We start from the raw sequence: 19,280 nt of genomic DNA, 5'->3' as shown, positions 1-19,280 counted from the left end.
AGTTTCCAATTGACTGTTTGAAACCCAATCTTCTGCCCCCCACCCCAACAGGCAGAGGCTTGAACTCAGGGATTAGGTGCTGTCTTGAGCTTCTTCTGCTCAAAGCTAGCATTCTACCACCTGAGTCATGGCACCACTTCTAGCCTTTTCTGAGAAGTTTGTTAGAGTTGAGAGACTTATGAACTTTTATGTTTGGGATTGACTTCACATCTCAGTCTCCTGAGTAGCTAGGATTATAGTTGTTAGCTTCCCATGCCTGGCTTACATTCCACACTATTGAACACATAAAATTCAATTAGGAGGCTAAGATCTGGAGAATGGTGATTCAAAGCCAGGCCAGGCAGAAAAGTCTGCAACTCCATCTTCAACAAGCAAAGAGCTGGACTTGAGCAGTGGTTCAAGTAAGGTGAGTATGAGACCCTGATTTCAAATACCATTATGGGCAAAAACATAACAAAATAAAGCAATGCCCCAAATTAAAATAATAAAATTGCTCAATACCAAAATAATGGTCATTAAATAATGGTTTGAAAAGTAGAAAACAAATACACCCCTCCATAAATCCACATATAAAAATCTTCCAGCCAGATACCGGTGGCTCAAGCCTGCAATCCTAGCTACTCAAGAGGTTGAGATCTGAGGATCATGGTTCAAAGCCAGCCCAGGCAGGAAAGTCCCTGAGACTCTTATCTCAATAAACTACTCAGAAAACCAGAAGTGGCACTGTGGCTCAAGTAGTAGAGTGCTAGCCTTGAGCTGAAGAATGAGGGACGGTGCTTAGGCCCAGAATTAAAGTCCCATGACTGACAAAACAAAAAACAAAATCCAAAAAACAAAAAACAATAAACAAAAAAGAAACTTCCACAAAATATTTGAAATGGGTGAATTTTCAATAAGGAAACAACATTTTTCTTTCTGTTTTTTTCTTGCAACAGCAAAAGAGATGGTTTATTGTACATGTGTCACACTTGGCCACAACTATGAACAGAACTAGTCCAGAATGTCACAGGTCTGGGGCACAGGATCATCAGGGGATGCTTGGTTATGAGCAAGGTGTGTCTTTCAGAGATGATCTTGGCAATGAAAGTTCTGGATCCACTGGGAAATCACAGCGGCATGCAGTCCAACATCTCAGCGTCCCAGCCTATGGCATTCCTTATTCCTCCTGCTCCTCTGGCCTTGATGGGTGCACAAACTGGTTTACTTAGACCTCTGCCTCATCTTTCTTCTTTTGCCCTTCAGCCTGCGCATTCGCTTCCTCTACTTGGCTCTCATGGTGCTGTTTTTTCTAGGAAGATGGTGCTAAGGCAAAGAGCAGGAAACAACATTTTTCTACCTAAAGATGTCTGTGGGGTTAACAGTGGAAGAAATAGATTTATTACCAGATATTTAGACCAACATGCCAATTCTGACATATCTATGATGATAGAGACTAGCTTTAGAATGATAAAAATAAACCAAAGGACTACATCCCAAAGTACTGGACAAGGCTAACAAAGCAGAGTAGGGCATCAGGGTATAGGGTAAGAGCTATGTAGAAAAACTAGTTGTTCCTACAATGAAAAGTATTACCAGGCCTAGCAATTCAAGTTCGCCATACCAAGTAGATTTTGAAAAATAGTCTGTTACTTATTATATTAAAGAAAAATTTAAACTTGTAGGCTCTTCAACTTTATATCAAACAACCTAAACTTTGCTCAGGGGACATGGTACTTAATATTTGGATCATCAAGTGCCAATTCCAAATTTAATTATACAAATAATAACTCTACTAATAGAGAATGTTAATGGTTTCTTACAGATGGAGCTGAAGGTAAAACTGCTAAGACTTTTCCCACGTAAGAGACTATTCTTATTACACCTCTTCCCATGGTCTTCCAACTGCCTCAGTTCATTCATTTTTTTTTTAACCAAACTCGAATATTTCCACTTTATTCACCCAGATGTCCTTTTAACACTTCAAAGGCTGTTTTTGAGAAATAATAAAATTTTCAAAAGCACAAAAAATGCCACCCAAGTTAAGAAGTTTTGAGATCAAGCAGATGAAAGGGAAAATTTGAGTAAGGAGCGAGTTTAGTGTCCTAGCCATGACAAAATCCTAAGAGTTAGTGAGTGAACACATGACTCTGCACATATCCACAGAGTTGAGGTCACATGATGATTCTGGCTCCTGGTCCTCCTCTTTGCTTTCCTGGTCTGACACACCATTCTCTGGGATGCTGAGCTCTTCTTTAGGCTTTCTTCATTCCCCTCCAGTAACTCCTGCTTTATAGGCTTGCACAAGATAGACTTTTTCTTCATTTTGATATTTGGTTTAGGTTGAGAAAGCTATTTTTTCTCCAATTCAATGCTGTTTGCCTATAAAAATCACAATAAGAAAAACCCAACTAAGACAAGCATCCTTGGTTAAAGGCATTCTAGGTTGTAATCTCTGAACTTTTAGGGCCTACTTTACTCTTGGCTTTGACTGTCTTTTGTCTTCCTTCTCAATCAAACTCTCCCCATCCCCACTGCTAGGACTTGAACTCAGGGCTTAGAATCTGTTCTTGTTTGCTTTTTTTCCCCCTCAAGGTTAGTGATTTTCCACTTGAGCTGCAGTTCCACTTCCATCTTTTTGGTGATTAATTGGAGATAACTAAACCATGATGCTCAGATCTCAGCCTTCTGAGTAGCTAGGATTACTCAATGAATTTTCAGGAAGAGGCATCATGATGTTATGGGATTTCATGAAGTCATAAATATGATGATACCCAAAACCTTGAACAAGGACATTCTCAACTTCACCCCAGCATAACCATTGAAGTGAGGGATTTTAAACACTTATACATTAGTACTGCTCATACTCCCCTCAGACTTCAGGATCACACATCACTTTTGACTATCAAGCCTCACTGGTTACCTGGAACTCCCAACAACAGTTTCTGCTTTCCTTTTACTTGGAGACCTGAAACTTGAAGATTAGGATTTACTTTGTTCAATTTTGAGTCTCCTCGGTATTTTTCTTCAATTTTTGTTAATCAGTTTTAACTTGAAGTGATACTCTGCTAAGATCAAGGCAACCTAAGACATAGCATATCATTTTTAATTGTCTCTTTGCTTAGTTTACTTTAATCAAAGGATTAAGAAATCTATTATAAGGTTTTTGGTGGGGGTAGCATTGTGAAGGGAAGGGCAAATGGACAAATGTGGTGGAAGTACTTTATGTGCTCCTACAAAAGTAAACAATGAAGGTGGGGGAAAGTGGCTCACAACTTTAATCCTATCTATTCAGAAGGTTGTAAGCAGGAAAAATCAGTGAGTCTTATCTCCAAAAAACTACCAAAAGGCCGGGCGCTGGTGGCTCACGCCTGTAATCCTAGCTACTCAGGAGGCTGAGATCTGAGGATCGCGGTTCAAAGCCAGCCCGGGCAGGAGAGACCGTGAGACTCCTATCTCCAATAAAAACCACCAGAAAACCGGAAGTGGCGCTGTAGCTCAAGTGGTAGAGCGCTCGCCTTGAGCTGAAGAGCTGAGGGACAGCGCCCAGGCCCAGAGTTCAAGCCCCACGACCGACAAAAAAAAAAAAAAAAAAAAAAAAAACTACCAAAAGAAAGGAAATGGGTTGTAGCTCATGTGGTAGCATGCTAAGATTAAGCAAAAGGAGCATAGATATGGTACTCAAGCCCCGAGTTCAAGACCTAGAATAAGCACAAAACAAACTAACAAAACCTGCTGAAATTGCTTTAAGAAGGGTCTATGAGAGAAAAATGGTTAGGGTAGATTTGATTTGGGAACATTTGGTATCTGTCACAGTATATGCGAATAGATCCACTATAGGTTGCTGTGGAAATATTATTCCTTGTTCCATTATGAGCTATTTGGATTCACTATTTCAGTGTGAAGTGATATTTCTTGAGAGAAAATTGTCAGTTTGGAGCCCAGCACTGCTGGATCATGCCTATAGCCTTAGCTGCTCAGGAGGTGGAGATCTGAAGACCAATGTTTGAAGCCAGCCCATGAAAGAAAGTCCATGAGACTCATCTCCAAAAAACTACTAAAACACTCCTGGAAGTGGTGCTGTGACTCAAGTGGCACAGCACTAGTCTTGAGCAAAATTAGCTCAAAGACAGCACCCAAGCCCTCAGTTCTAACCCCAGGATCAGCATATACACAGAAAAATTTTAGTATGACTTCTGAACGAGGTTTTGTACCATTTTTCCATGAGTTCATTTTCAGACAGCACTATGTCCTGTGGGAGGCTTCTGTGTTCTGGCTTACATGGCATTTCTATTAGATGATATGTAATAGGCATCTACACAAAATTCCCTCACTCAAATTATATTCTTCAGTTAACAATCTATTATGGGAAAGAATTGAATTTCCCCATTTGTTTAAGTACTCAATGAATTTAACAGTATAAATTTGTAGATTGCTATTTAAGTTATATTCCATTTCTATTAGTTTACGCTCTTAAAGTTCTTATTCTTAGTTTATGTAAGTATGTATGTATGTATGTATTTTGTTGGCCATGGGGTCTGAACAAAGGGCCTGGGAGCTGTCCCTCAGCTTTTCAGCTCAAGGCTAGTGCTCTACCACTTGAGCCACAGTACCACTTTCTGCTTTTCTGCTTATGTGGTTCTGAGGAATTGAACCCAGGGCCTCATGCATGTGAGGCAAGCACTCTACCATTCAGACACCTTCCCAGCCCCTCTTTGTTTAGTTTTAAAGTGCCTTTAATGACCTTTCTTAATATAAGATGATATAATTCTATAACTATATCTAGTTTTTTTAATAGGTTGATGATTTCCCATAGATTCACCGCCATCAAAAGATACAAAGTATTTCCTTCACCCTTAAAAGAACAGCCAACTTCTGTTTCCTCAGAAGTTGCACAGAGGTTCTTCCTGCAGAGTATCTCATACTTATATCTAACACCATGTGACAGAACAGACAATAACAATGTCTTGTTATTCTGTTATCCTCAGAAAATAAAATGCTATTCAAAAAGACTTTGGACCTTTGTTTCCTCATGTTATTTATAATTTAAGGGAGCTCAATGCCAGACATTACTATTTTCTGTAGTTGTATGTTACAAGATCTACATTCATTCCCATGGAATATTTTATTTTTGTTGGGTGTGGTGGTCCTTGTACTAGGGCTTCAACTCAGGACCTGGTAATGTCACTTCAGATTTTTGCTCAAGGCTGGGACTCTTCCACTTGAGCTACCTCACTGCTTCTGGCTTTTTAGTGTTAACTGGAAATAAGACTGGGTAGGTGATGGAGTGGGTATGACTGTGATACATTGTATCCATGTATGGGAACGTCACAACCTCCTTCTTGTACAACCAATACTTGCTAATAAAAAGAAAGATAATTAGAGGTCTAATTGTTCACAGTAAGTTTCTTGTAATTTCCCTTCTTATGTCTTTCTCATTTTTTTCATGCTAGCATGTGTTCAGTGCTGACCCTTAGCTCTTTTTCTTATGGCTAGTACTTCAGCCACAGCTCTAGTTCATTTTTGCTAGTTAATTGGAAGAAAGAAACTATCTGATATTTGTGCCTAGGTTGTCTCTGAACCTCAGTACTCAGATCACAGCATCCTGAGTAGCTAGGATTACAGGTGAGAGCTACTCAGATCCTTGTTGTCTCCTAAATTATCCCATGTCCATTTCACAATGGCAGTCCATTTCCATGCTTCCCAGCTTTGCAGAACTAGCTTAATTATAATCCAACACCAAGTCTAACCTCACCACAGATGCTATTTTTTGTGTCATTCTCTGACTATAGACACCCTTCTCCTGGCTGATGCATTGCAACAACCTAGATGGCTCTCATACTACGCCACAAGGATAGGAAGCCAGGAAACACTAGCTTAGAAGCTGTAAAATCAGAGGAGCAAAAAGATATCGTAGTGCATTCTGCTGTGATCTTATTCTGATTTAAACAGCCTTGTCATCTATTACCAGGAGTAGCTTTGACATCACATTCTGAGTAGTGACTGGGTGTAAGCTGGTGTGTCCGAGCTGACTATAGTATTGTCCTGAGCCTGTGCAGACTGAAGAGACAAGCCAGTGCCAGTAGCACACACATTGGAATAACAAAGCAACCTATAGTTAGGCATTGCCACTCTTTGTTATAGAGTAATGAATGAATGACTCTCTAATTTCTTGACAAGAAATTCCTGCAGACCCATATGCAGCTGCCTCATCAGAGCAAGTAAAGAGCATGGTGCTGCCTGGAGGAAACACTGTGAGAAGCTGCCAGAAAGCATCTGTTTACTGGACTCATGGGGCTCCTCTGTCCTCTAGAATTAATGACAAATGAGGAGCAAACACCTCCCCCTCTAGGCAGACATACACAGGAAGAGCATTGCCACAGCACAACAGGGGACTCCCAAGACATACACTTGATCTGTGCTGTCAGAACTGAGAGTTTTATTTTTGGGGGGGAGGGTCCGGTTGTGGGGCCTGAACTCTGGGCCTGTGCCCTGTCCCTCAGCTCTTCAGCTCAAGGATAGTGCTCTACCACTTGAGCCAAAGCGCCACTTCCGGCTTTCCATTTTGCTTATATGGTGCTGAAGAATCGAACCCCCGGGACTCAGGCATGCAAGGCAAGAGCTCTACCACTGAGCCAACTTCCCAGCCCCAGAGCTGAGTTTTTAATGACACTTCATCCCACAGTGCTCCCTAAACCTTCAACCCAACCCTGCTCCTTTCATGTCCCTGACAATGTTTAGAGGCATCCAACATCCAGACTGAAGATGTTCCTTCATGTTTGGAGTAAGTCTGATCAGACTTTATATGGATCCACTGCTCAGTCAGGACTCTCGATCCCTCCCATCCCCATTTTGATAATGTGTGTCTCTTGACCTATTCCTGTCTTCTCTTTTCAAGATTCAGTCAGGGCCGGGTACAGGTGGCTCACACCTGTAATCCTAGCTACTTAGAAGTCTGAGATCTGAGGATCGTGGTTCAAAGCCAGCCCAGGGAGGAAAGTCCGTGAGACTCCTATCTCCAATAAACCACCAGAAAACCAGAAGTGGCTCTGTGGCTCAAGTCGTAGAGTGCTAGCCTTGAGTTGAAAAGCTCAGGGACATCACCCAAGCCAAGCCCAGAGATCAAGGCCTATGACTCAAAAATAAATAAATAAATAAATAAAAGAAAGCAAAAACATACAAAGCTCAGAATGGCAAGCAGCTGAAAACAGGATGGAATAAACCAACATTATCTATGACAGTTTTCAGATTATGCAGAGAAATGCCTGCATTGTTGAAGCCCAAGCCCATCTGATAGCTGAGTTTTAGCTGGCTGGCATGCCCATGATGCCAGGTAATGGTATTCACCAATTTTGTGATATTATTGGATGAGACCAATAGGCTTCAAGTTGGGAAGCTGAAAATTTTCTATTGATCTAGAAGGAGAAATATATCAAGACAAGAAATGGGATTAACACAATGCCAAAAGCAAAAGGCCATCCAATCCAAGGAAGACAGAATAACTCTGTCTCTGAAAAGATGATTCTCTCAAAGGAATCCTGAGCTGAGTATGGTGATCTATGTTTGCAATCTCTGAATTTAGGAGGCTGAGTCAGAAGTTAGGTTGAGACTAGCCTAAGTTCCATGCCAAGAGAAGAACACAAAACCAAAGCTCATCTTACAAAATAAAAGAAGGACTGGGAATGTGGCTTAGTAATAGAGTGCTGGCCTAGCACATACATGAAGTCCTGGGTTTGGTTCCTCAGTACCACATAAAGAGAAAGGCTGGAAGTGGTACTGAGGCTTGAGTGGCAGAGTGCTAGTCTTGAGCAAAAGAAACTCAAAATGAATGGTGTTAGGAAAAATGTAAAATTAATGAAATAACATCTCTCTCCCTCCCCTATATCCCTTCCTGCTTTCCTCCCTCCCTCCTTTTCTCAGTACTAGGGTTTATACAAAGGATTTCATGCTTAGGCAGGTGTTTAACTCTTAATCCACACTACGGCCTTTTTGTACTTTAGTTTTTAAGTTAGGGCATCCTGTTTTCTTCCCATCCCAGGACCAGCCTCCCATCTAGCTGAGATTATTGGAATCAGCCCAGCTTGATGATTGTGATCAGATCTCACTTTTTGCCTGGGTTGATCTTGGATTGCAATCCTCTCAATCTATGCCTCCCAAGTAGATGGTACTACAGGAGTGATCTATTATGCTTAGCCTTTAAAATGATCACTTAGAGCTGGGCACAAGTGGCTCCTGCCTGTAATCCTAGCCACTCAGGAAGCTGAGATCTGAGGATCGAGATTCAAATCCAACCAGTGCAGGAAAGACCATGAGACTCTTATCTCCAATAAACCACCAGAAAACCTAAGTGGTCCTGTGGCTCAAGTGGTAGAGTGCTAGCCTTTAGCTGAAGAGCTAAGGGACAGCAGTACCCCGGCCAAGAGTTCAAGTCCCAAGACAGACAAAAAAAATCACTTAGGAAGATAAAAGAAAAACTCCTGAATTCTCACATTTATTTAAATAGCGGCTGCCAGTCATATTTCATAAAGCACTTATGGGGCCCATGAAGTCTTTTATTTTTAAAATACAATAAAATAGTACTAGAGCAGTTGGGATATTGTTCTGCCAGTAACACAACTGTAAGAGCCTCGGAGGGAGCAAGCAAGCCGGCTACAGGCCAGCTCCACCGCCGCTTCTTCTGAGCAGCAAGCAGCCATGACTGGGGCACAGGCTCCTCAGGCCAGACCCTGCAGGCAGGGCAGCCCCTCCAAATCCCTCCAGTGGCTGACCTCAGGCCTCAAAGGCTCCAGCGCCGAGCTTCCTGGGCTCATCCCTAGGCTGGAGGTGCAGTGTGAAACAGCAAAGGAGCCAGCGAGACTCCTCCAGTGTCAGGGCAACCAGGCAGGAGTGGAGCCAAATGGCCAAACTTGCAGCAGCGACTGCAGCAGTTGTTGCTGCCTCGTGCAGCATGGGCCAGGGCTCCTGCAGCTGCTCAGGCACAGCCAGAGGTGGAGAAAAACTCCAGGACTGACACAGCCCCCTTCCACCCAATCTGCCTAAGATCTGGGAGCTGGAGTGGGAGCAGAAGGAGAGGGGTTCATATGGGTGTTGGAGGCATAGGCCTGCAAAACCCCATTTGAGCACCTGTGTGCCCTGAGGGTGGATACAGACATGCATCCCTTCCTTCCAATTTATTTATTTTTGTTGGTTGTGGGGCTTGAACTCTGGGCCTGGACGCTGTCCCTCAGCTCTTCAGCTGAAAGCAAGTGCCCTACCACCTGAGCCACAGGACCACTACCAATTCTTCTCGGGGAGGAAGGGACACCCTTTCCTCCATGCTGGGCAAAGGTTCTGCCCCGGTGCAAGACTCAGGTAATGGTTTGCTCAAAGTACCATTCGTGCTTCATCTACTTAACCACGTAGAACAATGCCTGGAGACCCCCCCCCCATGTGTAAATCACCTGTGCTTTACCTACTTTTACAACCTTGTTTAGTGGAACTGCTCCACATTTGTTGACAAGGATTAGCTTTTTCTGTTTAAACTCTCATTGTCTGTGCTCCCATAAAACTGTTTAACTCTCTGCCCCTGACTGAAGATTTACTTCTCCTGCTTGTGTGCTGTATATAAGCATGTGATGTTCCAATAAATTTTGTCTATACCCACATGGTGTAGTCCCTTCTTGCCTATACCACACATCGTGTTCCCAGATCCCGTTGTGGAAACAGCAACAGATGGGGTTATGCCGGTTGATGCCTCTGACATCTCCCCCCTTTTTTGTTTTTTAAGTACAACCGTAAGCAAGAGATCCTTTGCAGAAGGGATTTGCAGAAACTATTTTGGAATGTAGACAGCAATATCTTGACAAGACATAATGCAATCAATCCTGTAGAAACACTATGGGTAAAACTGTGCCACCAGGTTCGAGGGTCCAATTGGTTTAGCACAGATGCAATTCCCTCAGCCAGACCTTCATATCCCACCCCAGGGAGTTGTGCCAAGAAAGTCTCAATGACTTCCTGCTGTAACTAGTGGATGTCCCAAGTCAAATTTCCTTGCAAGACTGGCAGGTGGTAGTGAAGTCCCTGCCAAGTAATGTTAGAAGTGTTGAATCAAGTAGGAGTGATGCACAGTTTATTGAGCTCTAATCACACTTGAAGGTTAGCTGTTTCTGCAGATCAATTATCTGGTCTCCCATCCACTGCACCGTGTGTTGCAGGGTGTTCAGACGGGAATCAATGTCCTGTTTAATATTGTGCTGATGAGTCCATAGCTGGTGACAGTCCAGCCACTTCTCTACAAAGTCCTTGGTTTGGATGGAGGAATGCAGGGCCACTCCGGCAGTCGCAGCAGTCATGGTGATAGCAGTCATTTCAAGGATCACAGCTACACTCAGACCCAGGAATCTCCTAGTTCTCTTCAGCAGTTGCTGGAAGACTCCTGTCAACAAACCAACAGTGGGGCTCTCCTGCCAAGGTCGGGTGAGGTTAACAGGCACCCAGACCCCTAAGCGAGATCTTAATATCAGGAGAGACTGAGAAGGCATATTAAAAGAAATAGTATGATTTAAGCATGTAAAGAGTCCAGGCTGCGTGGGTTCTCATTGATTGACACTGTCCCTGTGGGCTAGGACATAGGAAAGTTTAATACAACCCTGTACAGTAAAAGAATGGTTCCTGTAAAATGTATAATTTGCCTCATGGGCCCTAGTAAAGTGACCAATCCAATTCTGAGTTGTATAAAATTGGGTGGCAAGTTTTATAAATGCCACTGCTCAGGCCCTAAGTGTCCCCTGAAGTTTATATGTGGCCTACGAGGCACAAGGCCTCCATCATGTCAGGTGAGCAAGCCAATGGGTTCTACATGATTTATAACTCCATTGTATAGACGTCACCATCAGAAGAATTATTAGTATACCAATCACCAACATGCTTTTCAGAATAATTGGCAATGAAACATCCATGAGGACCTCAATCTATAAATGAGATGTTATCATTATGCTGTATAATCTTTCCTCTAGGGTTTTGACACTGAGACCACTGAATAGAAACATAAACAAAATTCAATAATTAATGTCCTGGCATACTAGGTTAGGTGGTCGCCCAGTCTTATTTGTATAAGAATGATCCTTACCAATAAAATTTAAGGAAATTGTGCTGAATAGCCCCATATGATTGTTGATTTTATCATCAGGCAAGATGTATGCCCATACCTGTCTTCTGGTTGGTAAGCAAGGTGATGTCCCTAAACACAGTGGTAAAGACTCAAATCCTAAGGAAATAATATAAGGTATGCCTTCCTCACCTGGATGAGTAGGGTCTGCATGATCCCATGGTGGAGGAAAATACATGCTGTCATTTGTATACGCCACCGGACCTTGGTCTAGCTAATCCACTAATTTTAACAATGGTCGGTGAGTGACATAGGCCCAATATGCATGTTCACTACTCACTGCAGAAGTATTCACAAGCAGTGCAATCATGGCCAAAACAGATATTCAGGTATTCTAGGGGTTTTTGTACTGACCAGGGTGGCTTCGGTCTTGTGTCAACACCTTATTCTGACCCCATGTTGCTGGGGTCAAGCTGGTTTTCTTAAGATAAGGATGATGGCTTCCTCCAGACTTCAACCTTAGGTCTGCAAATCTGCGTACTAGATGTTCTTCCTCAGGGTTGTGTTGTGTTGTTTTTGCTTCTCTGGAGGTCGGATGAGTCAAAAAGGGACCCAGATGTTGCCAGTAGATCCATCTGGAATGATAGAAACGCTATTTTCACTTATGGGGCATTAGTCTTATTCTTCATTGATTAAATTTTTTAAACCATATGGGAATAGATAGTGAGGTGGTGCTAGAGGGATAAAATGCTTTTCAGCTTTAGTGAAAGGATCACTTTGAGTGAAATTTTAAAAATTTAGAGTAAATAAGGTTAAGGCAAAAGTTCCCTTGGGGATTCCCCTTTTTTGTTTTTTTAATAATTGAAGCTTAAATGTTTTATGGGTGTGTAAACAGTTGGCATTAGTCTACACAGGTTCATTAAAGAAGTTTTACCTAGGGACTAACTTTAGTAAACTCCCCTAATATTTTTCTGATTGTACACTGGCTTTTAGAATATGGTGTGGGGTAGTTTGTCAAGGTGACAACTTTTTACTAATTACATTTTATTCCAAACTAGAGTTTAGGCATAATTTTTTAACTTTTCATAACTGTATGGACCCTTTGGGGGGCGGCTATAGCAGCATAGCCTGTTTAGTACTTTGGTTTGTAAAAGATTTAAATAGTCTAGGATGTTTAAAGGTAAGCTCCATAAGAAGTTCCACTTGTAGGTGTTCAGTGGCAGTTTTGTAATTGACAAACAAGTTATAAAAGCAGACCTAACAGTTAGTGATTACAAATTGCATCAAGGCAAATAGGGTGGTTGAGTCCACACAACTGCCTGTAGACATCCTGGTATCTAGGCTGGAGATGGGGGCATTGCACCCAGCTTCAAGGCCTGGAGGTGGGACAAGTCTTACCTTGAAATCCTAGGAAAACATTACCTCCCCAAATGGGCGAAAGCATTGTTTAGCTCCTCAAATAGCCTAGGTGGGACAGGCAGGCCATCCTTTGGAATACAGATGTTTAGTGTAGCTCCTGGTGCTTAACTCTCTACTTAAGCCCTTATCTTTGAAAATTTAACATTTGGTCTAAATCCTGATATAAATGATCTTTTTAGTAATTATCAGACCACAATTTTGTTTTATTTTGGTGTTTATACCAATGTTTCTCTGCTTACCTGGGACTTATTTGTCTCAGTTAAATTTGAATTTTCTCCTTCCTTGTTCTGATTAATACCCTATCTCTTTACTTTTGATCTGGTCCTAACAATTTCATATTTTATTCTTAAACAAATTTATTTGTTTAGTGTCAGCCCAGAATTTACTGCCAATTAGGGTTTTAAGCACATACAGAGCAGTTTGGATTTAAGCTATTCCCCACAATTCACAACCTCAGCCTTTTACAGCCAACTATTACAAATGGTTGACAAGTTCTTGCCCAGTTATGCATGCTTATAAAGTAGCTTGCCATGACCTCCAGCTCTGATCAATTTTAGAAGAGCCAAACATTATTGCCAAAGTCCCAGGAGTGCCTCTTTCTATGTTAGGGTAAACGCAACCTTGACATTTCCCTTGGTCACTGGACTTGAACTTAGTGCCTGAGTGCTGTTTTTCAGCTCTCCAGTGCAAGGATTGCACTTTGCCACTTCGGACTCCAAAGCAACTCTGCCCGCTTTTTTGGCACTCTGCTGGCTAGTTAGAGATGATAATCTTTCTCTGCCTGGACTGGCTTTGAACTGCAGTTTGTAGATCGCTCACCTTTGGTCCTCAGCTCCACCCTCATCTGGGCCCCCTCCCATTTCTGGAGTTCCCTCCATACAACTGGTCTCTCCCTCTCTCCACCCAGACCCACCTGAACTCCCATCTACCTCACTTCCTTTTCTCTCAGATACTTCTGCTACCAGGATGATGATGGAGGTCATGTGCTCCCTCTTGGGGGAAATATGGCTCCTCTAATAAACCTTGTAATAATCTTTCTCCTTTGCCTGCCTGCCTCTGCATGGTCCCATAGGATGGATGTGTCTGATCCTCTTTCACTGGTGGCTCCATACTGGGATAGGTTCCCCAGTGCATTTGCTCCCCCTGCACTTCAGAAGGGAGTTCAAACAGCTGCCCTGGGACCTATTCTGAGATCCTTCACTCCAGTCACCAGAGGACCATCAAGGTAACTTTCTCCTGACTGAGTGCTCTACCAGCCCATCCAGCCCCACTAATTAATTCCCACTCCAGGGTAAGTGACAAGTTTGTCTGAGGTCAGGGTTTCTGATTCCAATATCAGTGGTAAGGCCACCTGAGCCTTTCTGGGCTAACTGAGCCCCACCCTCACCATCTGACCAAAAACTTGGCCAAGTGCTGGAATTAGCCACTAGAGGCCTACCATGGCCCAAGGACCCACCTTGGACCAACATAAGGACAGTCTCCACTGGTGGGGCCACCACCTATTTAGGAGCCAACCTGCACTGCAGAGGACACTCTACTCTAGGCACATGGCTTCAGGTCACTTACCATGGGAAGGACACTAAATTTCTTTACATTAAGGCCACCTGGCCTTGGAGGGCTGTTGAGTCCCCATCATTAAATTTGGCCCCACATTTAAAACTCCACTTCTGAGAGTGCTTGAGCAAGTAGCTCTCTCTCTCTCTCTCTCTCTCTCCCTCCCCTTAAACTTTGCCTCTTGCCAAAATTACCTGCTTGTAACCTCTTTCACAAGTATTTCATATGCTAAACGCTTTGGTTAAGCCCTGGAAGAATGTAACCAGTAATTGCTTGTTTCTACTCATTAGATAGAAAATGGGTGAGTTTAAGTCTAAACTCCCTGAAATAAAGGCCAACAAGTTTGGATATTACCAAAAGTGTATTAATCTTCTCTCTAGCATTGAGCAAGTGGTGGATGTGCCAAATTGGCATCTTGGTACTTCAGCTTAGTACTACCCCTTCCTCCTCCCCTGTCCTGTGGTGCCATTATGCTAGGCCAAGTGTATGTTCCTATTGCCTCCTGTTCACTAGGTTTCTTGTTGGCAAAGTTTTGTATTTTAAAATGACCACATGGTTCCATCATAATTAGAAAATTAGTTCCACTAAAATTTCAAAACTTTAAAAGTCTATTTTAAAATCTAAGCACGCTCTATAATCTGTGCACAAACATGTCTGTCTGTGTCTTATTTGACTATATGTAAGTGATTATGGTTTCAAGGTTACTCTGCCTACTAAAAATCTTTGTCAATGGAAGCTGTGAATTAATCTAAATTGCTTTAAAACTTTGTGACCTGACTAAGCCAAAGAAAAAACAGGCAGTTTTAAAAGACCTTGGAAAAGGACTTAAAAAAGACAATGTCCTTTACAAAGTAAATGAAATTGGTAACTAAGTTGGCTGTGAATTATGTCATTCCTATGTCCATTTATGCTAAGAGTTAACTATTGTTCACTGACCATGGCTAGTAAACTAAAGCTAAGGGTTTCATTCTCTGTTTTCTCCCCTGTGTGCCGATCAACTTCAATTAAGATCAAGGGACCAGAGTGACTATGCCCAGTCACAGCTGCCTAAACCAGTGGCACCAGCCTGCAAAAGCCAGTGTAAACCAGGTCTCTAACCAGTATATGTAGAAATATTGCAGGTTACCAACAGGAGGTGCAACAGTCCATACATGTTGGGAGATGCCACAGTCTCTCTCAGACTCTGGCCTTGCTTCATCTCACATGACCAAAAGCCTGTTAATTAAGGGTAAAACACAAGACACATTAGATATTTGGTTCTGTAAATGTTCATCGCCAGAAGTTAGACCATACGGGGTGTATGAGCAAAGGATAGAAATTGATTTCTATACTATTTTACAATTGGAGGTAAATTCCTAAAGGTAACAAAGACTGCAGAAAAAAAATATGGCCACTCTTTCTATTCACTGCCCACAGGACAGCCTACAGGCAAAGAATATACAGCCCAGTGTTTCAATGATGCATTTAAATGCAAATTAAAATAACTTTACAAAAAGGATTTAAAATGACATCCCCCTTGCAAAAATTTGAGAAGTTGTGGGGAGTGGCTGGCCTCCCAGACAAGTTTAAAAGATAAAATTTTCCTAAAGGTTTATTTCAAAGTAAAAAGAAATAGGATTATTCTAGTTTGCCCCTAAAATTTTTTGTAACAGTTGCCGGAAGGCCCACAGTAAAAGATAGGACAAGTTTGTCAAATGTAATTTAATAAGTAAAACCATGCTTATAAAACTACTTCCAGCCGGGCGCTGGTGGCTCACGCCTGTAATCCTAGCTACTCAGGAGGCTGAGATCTGAGGATCACGGTTCAAAGCCAGCCCGGGCAGGAAAGACCGTGAGACTCCTATCTCCAATAAACCACCAGAAAACCGGAAGTGGCTCTGTAGCTCAAGTGGTAGAGCGCTCGCCTTGAGCTGAAGAGCTGAGGGACAGCGCCCAGGCCCAGAGTTCAAGCCCCATGACCGACAAAAAAAAAAAAAAAAAAAAAAACTACTTCCAATGACCATCTTTGTTGCTTTTAATTGGAGTAAAAGTGACTGTTTGTAAAAAAAAAAAAAAAAAAAAAAAAAAAAAAACTCATTGATCTGCAGTTTGAAGCCAGTCCAGGCACAGGCAGACTAAAGTCCCTGTGAGATTGTCATCTCTAATCTGCCAACAGAGTGCTCAAAGCTGAGTTGTTTTGGAGTTTAAAGTGGCCAAGTGCTAGTCCTGAGCTGGAGAGCTGAGGGACAGCACTCAAACCCTGAGTTCAAGTCCAGCGACTGACCAAGGAAAGTGCCAAAGATGTATTTATCCCAACATAAGAAAGGCACTCCAGGGACCCTGACAATGTTAAAACATCCAGAGGCAATTACAAACAAATGTTTGGATGACAAAAGTGGTATCAGGTCCTGAGTTACTTGAGCTTGGTCCTCCAAAAAATTGATCAAGCCAGAAGGTCATAGAAAGATAAGTTTGTAAACATGCCTATCACCCATGTTGGTCTAACTGGGCAAAACTTTCCAGAGATCTGTGATAGTGGGTAATAAAAGCTAAGATTGTAGAATGTAAATCCCAAAACCCCTGTATCTCCTCAAAGTCCTAATTGGCAGTAACTTTTGAGCTGGTTAAATTCATCTGTTGAAAAGCTTGTAGAGCTGAGATTATGTTCCTATTGAGATCTGTCTAAAGGCCTACATAGGTAGGCATTCCTCTGCCAGACAGAAAATGCTTTTATAAACCAGGGTGTTAAACAGGCTATGCTGCTGTAGCCCAAGAAAAGGCCTGTACATTTGTTATAGGTTAAATGTTGTCTATAAGCCACTTTAAGCAGGCTACCCAGAGGCAGTGGGTCATAGAGTGCCAATCAGTCTCAGGTTAAAAGCATCTACTGGGCTTTCTTTTAAAAATCTCTGACAAGTAATTGTTAGTCAATTGTGAACAAGTTATAGGTAACCTCCATTTCATTGATCTCCTTGTTGCTTTAACTGGAAATAAAAAGAGCTTTTGTAAGAAAGTTCAAAGCCATCCTGGGCACACAAAAAAAAATCCTTCTAAAACTCCATCTCCCTACTAATCAGCACAGAACCAGGACTATCCAGCCAAAGGCTGAAAGTGGCATTGTGACTCTAAGTAGTAGAGCATTAGCCTGGAACAGAAGGACTCAGGGACAGTGCCCAGGCCTTGAGTCCAAACTGTAAATGCCAACCGGGACAAGCTATCCCAGGAATGGATGTTGAGACAATGGCCAGGACAAAGTCAGTCCTGACCATGGAAAACCATGGAAAAGAGTAAGAGATGCTACCCTAAATGGAGTCACTTTATGCTTTATGCATTGTTTCTGGCAAAACTGGGGCTTCAGCTTCCACCCCCACTACAAAGGCAGAGGAGGGGTCCCGCAGAGCAGTGGGGACCTCACAGATGAAGTCCTTCAGGGGAGGGGGCCTCACAGAAGAGGCTGCAAAAAGGGGTGTACCTCACTGGGAGGCCGCAGAAGTGAGAGTGCATTGTGGGGAGGCCACAGAAGTGAGAGTGCCTTGTGGGGGAGGCCGCAAAAGAGGGGAGGGCCTCACAGGGGAGACTGCAGAGGAGGGGAAACTGCAAAGGCACAGAGGAGGAGTTTAAACTTAAACTCATCCATACTTTTACCTTCAGTTACAAGGGAGAGGGAAAGAGGGAGAGGGAGAGGGAGAGAGGAAGAGAGGGAGAGAGGGAGAGAGAGAGAGCCAGAGCTATCTGCCCAAGCACTCACAGAAGTGGAGTTTTAAATTTGGGGCAAAATTTGATTGAAGGGCTCAGCAGCCCTCCAAGGCCCAGGTGACCTTAATGTAAAGAAATTTAGTGTCCTACCCATGGTAAGGGACCTGATTCCACGGGTCTATATTAGAGTGTTCTCCACAGTACAGGTTGGCTCCTAAAGGGGGTGGTGGCCTTGCCAGTGGAGAATGTCTTCATGTTTGTCCATTTGCATTCCTTGGGCCATGGAGGAGGGTTCCTTGGGCCAAGGTAGGCCCCTGGCACTTGGCTAAGGTTTGGCTCTGATGAGGGGAAGGGGGGCTCGGTAAGTCACAGAGGCCCAGGTGGCCTTACCACTGAGATATCAGAATCAGAAACCCAGACCTCAGATAAACTGGTCACTTACCCTGGAGTGGGATTTAATTAGCAGTGTTGGATAGGCTGGTAGAGCGCTCAGTCAGGAGAAAGTTACCTTTGTGATCCTCTGGTGACTGGCATATAGGATCTCAGGATGGGTCCCAGGGAAGCTGGTTGAACCTCCTTCCGAAGTGGAGGGAGGATCAAACCCACTGGGGAGCCCATCCCCACAGGGGCGACCAATGTAAGAGGATTAGAAAAAATCCATGCAAGGGGACCATGCAGAAGCAGGAAGGCAAAGGAGAAAGATTATTACAAGGTTTTTTAGAGGACCCATATTTCCCCCAAGAGGGAGCACATGACCTCCATCACTATCCTGGTAGCATGAGGATCTGAGGGAAAAGGAAGTGAGGTAGATGGGAGTCCAGGTGGGTCTGGGCAGAGAGAGGGAGGGGTCAGTTGTATGGAGGGAACTCCAGAAATGGGAGGGGGCCCAGGTGTAGGTGCTCATACTTCGAGCTCATGAATCTACCTGATTCTGGGGCCTGGATGAGTTGCCTTGATCTCTTCTAAGTCATTTACCATATGAGGCTTTTCTGAACTCATACATCACTGCAAATTGCTAGCATTCCTCCCTAGCACATCACTCAATATATTTTTTCCATCATATATTTAAACATATTTATGTGTATACATTCTCTACCCTCCCCCAACCCCACACACAAAGGCATAGACCTTCAAAACAAAGCTTTTCTTTTTTTCCTTGCTACAGTGTCTAGAACCTAATAAACTCAATAGATACAAAAGAGTGAGCTGGGTACTAGTGTCACACATATTCAGGAAACTGAGATCTAGAATCACTTTTTCCATTTATTTCCCATTTTGATTAAAATTTAAGCATTAAAGGAACTTTTAAAGAGAATCAAGACTTCCTTTTTTCTGGAGGTTTCCTTCACTCCCTTTCACCTAGTCCAGCTCAACCTATGTCCCCCTGGGGGCTTTGGCATCCCAGAAAATCCACAGTCCCCCAGACCCCAGTTAAATTCAGAGAGAATCCAGCATTGCCTTTAGTCATGTGGTGGGCAGAGCAGAAAGCATCCACCACGTGTGCTACCCAACACCTCTAATCCACACCAGTGCCACTTCCATACTCCTAGCCACATGAGCAGCATTG

At 43.0% G+C, this 19,280-nt stretch overlaps 1 protein-coding gene across 9 annotated transcripts in view; it reads right to left on the bottom strand.

The window, feature by feature from the left end:
* Positions 1-196: 196 nt before the first annotated feature.
* LOC138837262 (endogenous retrovirus group K member 18 Env polyprotein-like) overlaps positions 197-19,280 on the bottom strand; it is a 32,611-nt gene continuing 13,527 nt past the window's right edge. For 4 of the 9 annotated variants that reach the window (XM_070035971.1, XM_070035970.1, XM_070035972.1 and 1 more), the window contains 3 exons: positions 15,169-15,253; positions 11,480-11,700; positions 8,440-10,393 (listed from right to left, as the gene is read on the bottom strand). In XM_070035971.1, the coding sequence (XP_069892072.1) occupies positions 10,098-10,393; positions 11,480-11,700; positions 15,169-15,236 (585 nt within the window). In that variant the 5' untranslated portion in view covers positions 15,237-15,253 and the 3' untranslated portion in view covers positions 8,440-10,097. Of the gene's footprint in view, positions 2,359-8,439; positions 11,701-15,164; positions 15,254-19,280 lie in introns of those variants that run through there. The other 5 variants (XR_011375287.1, XR_011375288.1, XR_011375289.1 and 2 more) reach the window with 5 other exon arrangements.

Source organism: Dipodomys merriami, unplaced genomic scaffold (genome assembly GCF_024711535.1).
Source record: "Dipodomys merriami isolate MVZ:Mamm:240054 unplaced genomic scaffold, mDipMer1.0.p SCAF_2697, whole genome shotgun sequence".
NCBI lineage: Eukaryota > Metazoa > Chordata > Mammalia > Rodentia > Heteromyidae > Dipodomys > Dipodomys merriami.
The sequence above is the reverse complement of the archived record's forward strand: the minus strand, read 5'-3'. Positions and strand labels throughout refer to the sequence as shown.